General features: G+C 39.6%; 1 protein-coding gene across 1 annotated transcript in view; it reads right to left on the reverse strand.

Moving 5' to 3' along the window:
* Window positions 1-3,919: 3,919 nt before the first annotated feature.
* LOC129732814 (kinesin heavy chain-like) overlaps window positions 3,920-12,406 on the reverse strand; it is a 41,089-nt gene continuing 32,602 nt past the window's right edge. The window contains exons 6-8 of the mRNA XM_055694128.1: window positions 5,815-6,154; window positions 5,627-5,749; window positions 3,920-5,564 (exon numbers count right to left, since the gene is read on the reverse strand). Coding sequence (XP_055550103.1) covers window positions 5,551-5,564; window positions 5,627-5,749; window positions 5,815-6,154 — 477 coding nt within the window. The 3' untranslated portion in view covers window positions 3,920-5,550. The remainder of the gene's footprint in view (window positions 5,565-5,626; window positions 5,750-5,814; window positions 6,155-12,406) is intronic.

Raw genomic sequence — 12,406 nt, forward strand, 5'->3', positions numbered from 1 at the left:
TAGGATCGTAGCGCTAGCCCCGCAATTGTCCTGTACACTCAACAGTTGGCTGCGAAGTCTGTGTATAGTAAACAGAAGGTCAAGTTCCGAATCGGAATGTAGCACCAAGGCTTTGCTTTTTTTTAATATATTTTTGGAAGGACAAAATTATTATATACAACTTTTCCGTCGAAAGAAACGGTACGATCATCACGAAATCTCACATGCTTCTTGGTTTTTCGGATGACGTCGATATGATCGGTATCAACCGTAAGGCCGTGGAGGAGGCTTTCGTACCTTTTAAGAGAGAAGCAGCGAGATTGGGACTTGTCGTTAACTCTGCCAAAACGAAGTACATGGTAGCTGGCAGAGAGCGTGGGAGTCCCCGTGGTGTTGGTGCTGAGGTGGAGATAGATGGGGAACGATTTGAAGTGGTTGACGAATTCGTTTATCTTGGTACGCTTGTGACATGTGACAACGATATGAGCCGTGAAGTGAAACGACGAATTGCAGCTGCGAACAGGGCTTTCTACGGACTGCGTAACCAGCTAAGGTCCCGTAGTTTGCAAACTCGCACAAAACTAGCGCTGTATAGGACGCTGATACTCCCGGTGGCCCTTTACGGACATGAAGCATGGACGCTAAAGGAAGCTGATCGACGAGTGCTCGGAGTTTTTGAGCGTAAAGTTCTGCGATCGATACTTGGCGGTAAATTGGAAGGTGGAGTGTGGCGCAGACGCATGAATCACGAGTTGTACCAGGTATACAAACATGCTGATATAGTGAAGGTAATACAGCGGGGCAGGCTTCAGTGGGCTGGACACGTAGTCAGGATGCCTGACCAGAGAGCCGCCAAACTATCTTCAGTAGAGAACCAGGAAGAGGCCGTCGACTCCGTGGTAGGCCTCGCACGCGGTGGATGTGCGCGGTGGAAGAAGATGCACAATCTGCTGGTGTACGGGGAGACTGGAGAACGGCTGCCCAAAACAGAAAAAGCTGGAAATCTCTAATTCGTTCGGCCCTAGACCGGTGAACGGTCCGTTAGCCAAAAAAGTAAAGTAAGTACAACTTTTCCGAAGATCGTGTTTTCCACGAGCGGTAATGGCAGATAGTGCACGCAGCCCATTTTGACGTTTTCTGTAGGTCAAGGAATTTTCAATCGCAGTAACTAGGGAACCTATATATTAGAGAAATGACAAGACGCTCACCGTTAAGGCAACTGTCAACATCAAAACGGATAACGGCAATGCAAAATTATACAGATCGCCCGTTTTGATGTTGACAGTTGCCTTAACGGTGAGTGTCTCGGCGTCTCTCTGGTGTATAGGCTAACTAGCAGTAACGGAGTATAAAATATAATAACGTCGAAAGGTAGCATAGCAACTTCAACAAACAATGGGCGTTTTGTTATTTAAATTTCTTCGTGCGCATGCGCGAATCAAAATAAACGAAACTGTTTATTAAAGTTGCTATGCTACGTTGCGAATTTCTAATGTTTTTCACTCAGTTACTACGATTGAAAAATACCCGACCTACAGAAAACGTCAAAATGGGCTGCGTGCACTGTCCGCCATACCGCTCGTGGAAAGCTGGATAGTTTTCGGCAAATTTTTAGATAATAACAATCGTGAAGACTGGCAACTCTTAAAAACGATCCCATACAAATGACAAGCGTCAAACAGCGCAATCCGTCCACTGAAGCTGGTAGCTTGTTACGAAAGTTGCTGTAGTTACATCGCTACGAGGACGTTGTATTAGCATCGCCAGCACACAAACTAGCATGCGCCAATTCCACCTTTATTCAAAAGGCTGCGCTGCCATAACTGTCGCTTGATTTCAGGTAGAGTTTCCAGTCTTCTTGATATGATGTTTTGCTAATAATTTAGTCAATCAAAGATAAAATACGATGCATAAATTATTTGATTTTTTTCTTTTAAGGAATCAGAATTTTTTTAGTTTTTATTCTACCGTGTTTGAACAAACATGAATATTACCTAAAAATGTATAGTTTTTTGGAAAAATCATATCTTCTTTATCATTTTTCATTTAACTTAGTAATTCCTACGAGTAATACCATCTGCAACTTTGCTGAAGATATGACATAAATCAAACCATTATCCCATTATTATATACCATTATTTACCATTATCACATTGTAGTAAACATTATTAACTTTGATGTGTAAAACATTAGATTCTTAAAAAAGGTACATTCTAAGATACAGTAAGGTCGCTTTTTACGCGGGTTGCTTTCCTCCATTACTCAAAAACGGTACAAGATATCGACCTCATTTCAATCACGTTTCCGTTTCAGGCCACAAGTGATCATACAGGGTATCGAACGTCTTCGGCAGCTTTCGTGCAGCAGTCTTATGCAAAAACCTGCCGAAGAAAACCATTGACGAAGACGTTCGATACCCTGTATGATCACTTGTGGCCTGAAACGGAAACGTGATTGAAATGAGGTCGATATCTTGTTCCCTTCTTTGAGTAATGGAGGAAAGCAACCCGCGTAAAAAGCGACCTTACTGTATCTTAGAATGTACCTTTTTTAAGAATCTAATGTTTCACACATCAAAGTTAATAATGTTTACTACAATGTGATAATGGTAAAATGAAAAACAAAAGAAAAATCAGGAAAAAAATTTTATACTTATTTATAAAACTTTAAAACTTATAAAAAAATTCACAATTTTTGGTGTAAATACTCAAAATTTAAAATATTGAATTTTGGTCTTTAGATTTGCCACTATTATATTCAAACGAGGTTTTAACGTTTTAGGTCGTTTTTACGCGGACCCATACAAATTTGGAACGCAACCCCCGGGTAAAAAACGAGCTAAGTGACAGTTTATAGTGCTTATTATGGTAGTCACTTCACGGTGAAATAGATTTCACTCTCACGCTCACTTCACTTTTTTAGACCTATTCCCGATTCCACCTCAAGTGAGGTGACAAAAATCACCTCCGTGGAGTGAGATTGACAGTGAAGTGAAATTGAAAATAGGACAAGTGAAATGAGATTGTTTCCTAGCTCAAAAATTTCTAAGTCCCAGAAAGTCGTTTTTTCGTTTTTCTAGATAACACCAGATCTTGACGTGTTCTGCATTTCTAAGACATTCGGCATAAAAAAAATGTTTTTTTCGGTATCAAAAATTTCCTGAACTAGTTTGCATTTTTTTCATCGGGCAAAAAAATGAAAATTTTACCGCTTTATGGGACGGATCAAATTCGGATTCGTTTCGTTACTAAAGAATAAATCCAATATTTACCATTAGATCACGAATCAATCAACTTTCAGACTTATGGCATCTTCGTGGAATCATTTCACCGTTCAAAATGGTCGTGAAATAATTCCACGCGAAACGTCGCTTTTTCCGTTCTCACTTCACTGATATGACACTCATAATAACCCAGATTCCACGGCAGATGTCACTTCGCGACGATTTTCTCACTTACGTGAGTCCCGTAATAGGACTTTATTCACTTCACTCTGATTTCACCGTGAAGTGACTCCCGTAATAAGCACCAATGTTCGGCACAAAAAAAATTTACAGTGTATGTTTTTTTCTCGAATCGTATTTTTATTGCCTATGCTTTGCTGAATACACTATTTCAATTAAACAAATCGGTTTTCTGATATAATATATTTTTTTCATCAGTCACTTTTTCGGAAAGGTCTTTTTCAAACAGCAGTCGTCAGTCAACATAATCAACTGATATCATCATAAAATGACCTCCTCATCAAAAAGGAACAACAATGCAAAGATTCAGCGAAATCGGAAATGATCGACTCAACGACCTGAATTCAGGAAAATCATTTTCATTTTCGATTTAGAATCACTGTTGTAAAGTTGCTGCAACACTCCAGATATTTTAACGAGTCCAAGAAAAGAAAGTCATCACATACCAAAACCATACAATGAGAGTACGCAGAATAGTTTAAGCTGTCCAATGTTTTATTGTTTTTCTGCTTTGCTTTCTGTGATTCTATCTTTTCTAAGCATAGACTTTCACATTGCTACTATTTTGCGCATGTTTTTTCTCTCTCTTTCTCTTATCCTGCTGCATTCTAATAACGGCAACAACACTGGATGAAGAAGAAGCAGGCGATCAGTTGGTCCGATGCCGAACAACAACCATATTGCAACAAACGAACGACGAGACACAATATCGTAAGCGCTGAGTTTATAAATTAAAGTTCAACCTACCGCCGAGTCATCCAGGCTGCTCTGTTTCTTATGTGTTAGTTCTATCACTGCCAGTAAAACCGATAATTAATGATCCTTTCCTCTCTTCTGCTTGTCTCAAACCATAATTTATAATAAAGCATTCATAAGAAAATAACTTTGGAAAGTTTTCGTCTCTTTTTATCTGGTGTAAAACATAGTGTTCCATTCTATTTTTTTCTATCAGCGATAAGGAACCGACAAATATTAGTTTCGAATGTGCTGCGTAAATTATACTATAAAACAATTACAAAAGCTGAAAAAAAACACTCAGTTCCCGAAACCTGATGTAAAAAAAAACTCGACCTACACAGCAACGTAAAATTAAACAAATGGACTTGGCGCGAATTCAGACCTCTACTGTTGTTACTAGTGGCCCTCTGCCTGGCTTTAATTTATTCGTTTGTATTTGCTATTCGTCAAGATCGCGATTCCTATTATTTTGGAAAGTCTATATTACGCTTGCATGTTTGTGAGTGTGATGAATTTGTTACTATATTTTTTTCTTCTTCTGTGTGTGTGTCTATGTAAGTAGATAGTCGTATTCTTGTTGGTTCTTTATTTAAAAAATAAGCAATAATTTAATAAATAGTAGTTTTAGCGTCACATACTTTGTCTTAGCACAATAGCGAAGTTTTTTTTTATATTAAGCAGCTCTGATTAGGTTTGAATATTGTTCATATTTTTATGCTGTTTCAAATTGAATTTTTTTTGTAGATTTTCAGTAAACTTTTAACCCTCGTCTGTGTTGCTATTGATGCTGCGTTAAATTTATAATATATTACTATATCGCAATTGTTTAGCTGGTTTGCATCTTTCAGCGCCATAATTTAAAGACACCATGTATCATACCATCTTTCCTTTCTTTAAAGTCTGTTGCTCTATAACACTTTACTTTAGCTGTGCATTTTAGTCGTTTCCTTTTCCTTGCGGTTCAAAACTGGAGTTGCTTTGAACGGTAATAATAATGAATGATTCTAATGCAGGCAAAACTTTTGGTAAGTTCTCAGGCCAAAAAATATATATACGCTGCGGGTGCTCAATATCATTTATGCTGCAATTTACTGTTCTTTTTTTTAGATTTTCTGTGTTTTGATTGCGGTAAAATTTTGTTTGCTCAAAATCGTCATTTTGCGTCACAATCCACACCTATATCACACACACAAAACACCCACAAGAATTTCGGGTGCGATCATGTGTTTGTGTATGTGTAAAGGAGTTAAATATCTATATATGAATGTATATATATAATTGCAGCGTGGGAAATTTAGTGCTTACACGATAGTAGTTTTAGAGTTGCGTTTGCTAAGCCGCACTGGGAAATCCGCGCAGTCTTAGCCGATTCAACTTTCCGAATCTGGCGAGTAAAAAAATACAAAACATAAATTTGGGATTCGTCGCTTCTAATGTAGCACTCACCATTAACAACGGATTTTCTTTTCTCCACCATAACCGCCTTTGGTGTCACTGGTGAACCGCTGCTGCTGCCAGCCGCAGCTGTCTTGAACAGAATATGTCCCTGGCCAGCCCGGATTGGCTTTGCTGTAGTCAAAAGAAAAAAACTCGTAAGACTTCACACTTAAGACGTTCGAATCGAAACATCATACCTATTTGCGCCTGCGGTCCACGCCGGGCCAGATTCTTCTGCCGAACGGCCTCCTTGATGCGGTCCACCTCGTACTGGTAGCGTTTACGATCTCGCATTGCACCTTCCTTGGCCTCCTTCAGGGCTGTCTCCAGCGCCTTCACTCGCTCCATCGTGGTACGTAGCCGCTTTTCCAGTTTCGGCAGCTCGCAGCGCAGATCCGCATTGTCCCGCACCAGCTGCTTGTGCACCTTGGTTAGCTGTTCTAGGTTGTTCTCGAGGAAAGAAATCTTCTGCTTCTGGGCCAACGAGCCACCGTCGTCTTCGGTTTCCTCCATGTTGCTTGACTTCTTCATGCGAGCCTGGTAGGAAGTTAAAGAACAAAAAAAAAATCATTAGAGCTGGTGGCGTGTGCCTATACTGAAAGCCCAAATTTGATATGGGAAATGTGGAAACAACTGGCCTGAATAAGTTTCCCTAGAGCAGTTGCTACATTCTTGCCATGTATACTCCCGAAAATTTTTTCAATGTGCCAGATTCATTTTTTGCCCACACCACACTTTCATTGATATATTATTTAATGTTACATGTTATTGTGACATTTCCAATTTTTTACATTTTTAAACTTGTGTGTATTCAAGGAGCTTATCGTTCATAGTTTTTAAGATCTTCCTTAGAATTTGCCTACGGTTACGTAAACTGTAATTGTGTACCGCTCCGTTGTGCTAAATTACATATCAATTTCGCGTGTGTACTAGAGATGGACGGGTATGGGAAATTTGTTACCCGTACCCGACCCGTACCCGACTCATCGAGAATTTTCAAACCCGTACCCGACCCGAACCCGAAGTCAGGTTTGTTTAAAATACCCGTACCCGACCCGAACCCGAAAAAATTTGTTTCCAGCTACCCGTACCCGAAAGAAAAATGCCCTGAAATTGCCGATACCCGACCCGTACCCGACCCGTTTTGGATATTTTTTTATTTTATTTTTTTTTTAATTTTTTTAAATACCTGGTTACCTCGCACATTTTATGCACTGATTTTCAGATGTGGTTTCTCGAGATGATGGCCGGAGTTAGGCTAGAACCGAGTGTTCATGTGAACGAATGTTAATGAACCCAGAGTTCCAGGCGATGTGTTGCAGGGTGGCCACCCAACCGGGAAAACCGGAAGAACCGGGAAAAAAAACCTGAAATCGTTTGAAACCGGGAAAAACCGGGAATTTCACTAAATATTACAAGCCGGGGTGAGATTGTGCCAGTGGGGGTGGGATTAACCAAAAAAAGACTAGTCCTGTGACCCGGAAAAGATATCTGATATATCTTACAGTGCATAAAACAGTTTTTGTTTTTATTTATCTTTCTCTTGGAAGCTAACTCGACCAAGGTAAGCTCCCCGGAAGTAGCTTTCAAATGGCTCGAATTTTGCCTAGAGCAAATGGTTCAGAACGATAATCTCGCGGGAACTGTAGCTGATAGATGTCGCCAAGAATACTCACAACTATTGAGTATGCACTCAACGAAGACATTGCTGACTTCCTTGATACTTTTTGTAGACCGCTGCTTCAGACAAGAAGCTTCCTAACTTTACTGTGTTTATTAAGAAGATTCTGTTTCAATCGCATGGCAATGCCACGTTGGAGCGAGGTTTCTCCATGAACAAGGAGTGCGTAGTCATGAATTTGGAAAAGGACAGACTTGTAGCGCAGCGCTTGATGTACGATACAGTACAGGTTGCCGGAGGAGGACACGAAATTGATATTGATGAGGAGATGCGTGAGCTACTGAAGTAACGTGTTTTAAGTGTTATGAAAATACTCTTTTATATATTACTCTTTTATATATTACTCTTTTATGTATTGAATCTTATCTGGTTGAGATAAAAACGATTCCTTCAAACTTAATTTGGCCTATAATTCCTCGGTAATGAGTATAATATGCGTTATTTGTAAGATACTTGTAGACATCTTCTCTCGGGAAGGTGACAACCGTCGCATTTTTCGATTTTTTGCGACTATATCTCTTGATTTCAATAAGGCTGAACACGTCAAGAAGTGACTTCGAGCATTTTGAGATGTAAATCGAAAGTCACGCTTTTTTATTCCTTAACTGCATGGAAACCGTCGGGTAAAAATACCCGTACCCGACCATCTCTAGTGTGTACCCATGATGAGTAGAACATGGTGTAACGGTTTGATCAAAAACTAGGCGCGGAGTGAGGAAGCGTTTTTTAACTTTGGAGGGTTGGAGACGAAGCATCACTATGCAACAGCGAATAACTTTTTCGTGTTTGTTGATATATCCTCACTAACTAGGCAATTGAATACCGCAAATTCAGGTGTTTTAAGTTGGAAATTGTTTCTCAAATTAATGAATATTGGTAGCAAGGTATGTAGCATGGCCATATTTATAATTTAAATGCATCAAAATGATATAATATGAGATGCGACAATTCTTATGCCCTAGTTGTTTATAAATAAACCTACTCGCTGGCATTTTTTCCCAATTAGTGATGGGAAACTTATCGATACTTATCGATAATATCGATAAATGCTGGTCATCAATATTATCGTTAATTTTTTGACGTTAACGATAATTATCGATATTATAAGGGTGAGCACAAGTCAGTGCGGCTGGTTACTGGAGGAGACCCAAAAGAACCTACCCTACCCCAGGAGTTGCTTTTGCCGCTAAGTATTTGTTGGGTGCTGCTATTCGACAAGATTTAGCATTGTTGGGGGTGGTGTAAAGGTTCGCCCCGGGTGTCACTGAGTTTCTGAGAAATAATGGTGACTAAAAAGGTATTTATAGTTTTTAGTTTCCTAAGAACAGGTGAATTCGACAACTCAGCACTGGAGAACTTTAAAAAAAATATCCAAACTTTTTGCACCATCTCATCAAAAGCAATGATACGAAATTGTAATAAAATGCATTTTCTTTGGCTTGCCAACTCTTATAATATGATGGACATGCATAGCGGCAGTCTATTGGCAATTCTCTGGTAATTGTTTAGTTTAACTTGGAATTGTTTAAGTTTAAAGTATCTGTTACCCAACAAACAATGTTTAGTTCCACTAAAAATCCAAATCAACGAAATTGTTGCGCCAAAAAAGTATCTTGATTTATACATGGGATAGACAAAATAATTGGGATAGATAAAATTCTCTCTAAGTTTCATTTCACTGGAAAACAGTATTATATTAGTATTACTTGGGAACTTGGTGTGACCAACCTACACCGAAAGTGTTTCGGATTTCAAGAGTGTGTGTCAAAGTGTACATTTTTGCAACGCATAGAACGTTTTAGGCAACTAAATTGTCTATCTAAAATACTTCATTTAAAAAAATCTGAGATCACCGATATTTTCTAAAATCATTTTTTGTTTTTAAAATAATATTTTTTTCAGAGTAGGATCTTTAACTCATTTTTTATATTTTTGAAGGAAAGTTCAGATAATTTTTACAAAGATATATTGATTCATAAGAAAAAGGTTCAAATACAGTTAGTTTTTCTTACGCGGGGGTTACATGCCTCGTGAAAAAAAGCCATGTTATTCTTGATAAGCCGCTTTAATTCAAAAATTCGCGTAAAAAACCACGTTAATTTGAAAATCTGCATAAATAACCTTTCAGAGAAAATCCGCGTGAAAATAATCTGACCTTTTTAAATGTTAATCCAGATAAATTTTCAAACGCAAATTCGCAAAGTTGCTTGGTTTAATAAGACCTACACACCCACAATGTTCGATTGAATTCTACTAGAGTGCTGCAAGCTCAAAGAAAACTAGTACCCAACAGAAAAAAAAACCGCCAAAATCAACACCCATACTTAATAAATTCATACTTCAATGATTCCTTGGCGAATTTTCAATCTTTGGCTACCAATGAACCCGAAACAAATTCTGATTTATTGACAACATATAAACCTAAGTGAAACAGAAAGTCAGAAAAAGTTCTATGCGTTGCAAAAATGTACACTTTGGCACACACTCCGGAAATCCGAAACATTTCCAGTGACCCTTGGTCACGTCCAGTTTTCTTGGTCACGTCCAGTAATACTGGGAAACTAGGGCAGTTTTCCAGTAAAATGAAACCTGTTTTGTCAGAATTGATTCATTTTTCGTGAAGTTTTGGACGTTTAAAAATTGACAGAATTTTGCCTGCTTCAATTATTTCCCTTATTATACAACCTTAAAAGTGAACTTCGGCTTGAAACTACTCCGTAGAAAGCACTCCCGGCGTAAAACCCGAAGACTTTCCAAAACAAACTGTTTAACTCGTCCGGTTGTTTGAATTTTCATTTGTAGTATCGTAAGATTTGTCATTCAAGGCCTCAACACAATGGATACGTTGCGGATGCGTTTGCGGCAATTTGACAGTTAGCTCATACATTCACTGTCACATTGACGTCAACGCAACGCAAACGTATCCATTCTGTTTGGGCCCTCACTGTTTCTGTTTTTAACAAATTTATATAGCAAAATTGCATTTGTCGAATAACGTTTGCGGTAAAAAAATAGGCAAAAATTGCCAATATTTCATGGGTTTATCTTTAATAGCACTGACGAAACTACTCATGCATCATCACTCATAGTAACCCATGAGTTAGCGAAAGAAATTTGACAGCTCTATCAGTCAAACTCTAACTGTGATGGCGAAAAAAGTGAAGCTACTCCGTTCAGAAGTGTGCGCGTTCATAGAATGGTACCCCGCCGCGTCAAAAACGGACATCGTGCGGCACTTTGTGGACGCCGGGTATGCCGGTTCTGGCATCTACAACATCTTGACACTATTGGACAACGATCAGAGCATCGAAAGAAAGCCCGGTTCCGGACGGCCAACGACCCTGAGCGACAAGAAGCTTCAAACGGTGCTGAAGAGGAAGACCGAGGGAAAAGTGGCTAAATCGCAGCGTGCACTTGGCCGAGAGGTTGGTGCATGCTCTAAAACAGTGAAAAAGCATCTGGAGACGTGGACATACATGCAGGAAGCGGCAGTCCCGTCCACTGGTTTCGGAGCTGCAGGCAATGACGCAGCGACAGCGGTTGGATAAGATGGTCAAGTCGATTTTCCCGGCGAATCGCGACGCCGCAGTGGTATTGGACGACTAGACCTATCTCACCCTGGATGGCAACGACTAGCAGGGCTCTTCGTATTTTACCTCCCCTACGAAGGAAGTGAGCACCGAGGTAAAGTTTATTTCACAGACCAAGTTCCCCAAGAAGGTGCGGTAGTGGCTGACAATCAGCGAGAAAGGGATGTCAAAGTTGCTCTTCTTTCGCTCCGGGCTGGCCGTGAACGGGGAAATTTATAGTACGAAGTGCCTGACAGAAGTTGCGTCGTTCATCAAGAAATACCATAAGCGCGAAGATACGGTGTCCTGGCAAGATTTGACGTCGATCAACTACTCGAAGCGATCGTTGGAGGATGTGGTGCCGAAGTCGGCGAATCTGTCCATTGTCCCCCACCTGCTTCCCATCCAGAATTTCTGGGCAAACGCGAAGCGCAAGATCTATTCCAAAAATTTTGTCGCGAAAACGGAGGAGGAATTAATAAAAAAAACGAAGAAAGAGCTTAAAAACATGGCTACACGCATGTTTTCGTCCGCCATGGCGAATGTTCCGGTTAACTACCGGAAGACTGCACGCAAGGTCGTAATATTTTTTTGTGAGGAAGCTAACATGGTAGCCTTCCATGGGAAATTTATCCAACTCAACTATCTGTCATAGTTTTTTTTTCATCACCATCTGAAAACTTTTTTTTTACCGCAAACGTTAGCTGTCAAATTATCGATACTTATCGATAATATCGATAGAAGCCCCGGAATTATCGATTGTTATCGATGTCCGTTTTGGGCGATATTTCCCATCACTATTCCCAATATGGCCGATTCTGCTTTTGACATATCGTTACGCCATGTCTTTATACATCATGTGTGTTGTTTTGGTAATCAACAAAAGGTTACTACTCTTCACGCCGATTCCTTCAGCAAAAGCGACATCTGTTGACAAATACTGCAAATCTATACTGCTCGAATTTGAATTCTGTGAGTTTTCGTTTCTATTGGCCCTGACACAAGTACCTAAAAGAGATTTTTAAGGCTGTTCGCACCTACGCGAGTTCTCATATGCAATTGTCAAATTATGTGTGAAAACAAAAGCAAAAATATTTCCTTCCTTCACTTTCGCATGCAAAAACCAAACCAATATTAACAGAGTCGTCAGGGCCAATTGAGATACTTGCGGGTATCGCTGGAGATCTAGCACGAGGTTTTTCAACTCGAATGAATACTCAGAATCAGAAGTAACACGTGCGATGCAATCGGATTGTATAACAATTCCCAGAAAGTTATTATCTGGAATGAACCAATGCCCAGAAAACTATTTTACAGAAAATACCGTTTTCCAGAGAACTGTTATCCTAAAACGAAGAAATATGCATTTTTATTTTTTCAACATGGAAAATCTGCTAGAACTGAATTTTTGTATATCTGAAATGTATAACGATTCTATCATTTGAATCAACTTATTCTCAACTAATACATTTGCTCTAGACCTGTGCGCCGACCATATCTCCGGCGGCGGCGGCGTATAAATCATTTTATCTCGGCGGC

The sequence above is a fragment of the Wyeomyia smithii genome, chromosome 1 (genome assembly GCF_029784165.1).
Source record: "Wyeomyia smithii strain HCP4-BCI-WySm-NY-G18 chromosome 1, ASM2978416v1, whole genome shotgun sequence".
Lineage (NCBI taxonomy): Eukaryota > Metazoa > Arthropoda > Insecta > Diptera > Culicidae > Wyeomyia > Wyeomyia smithii.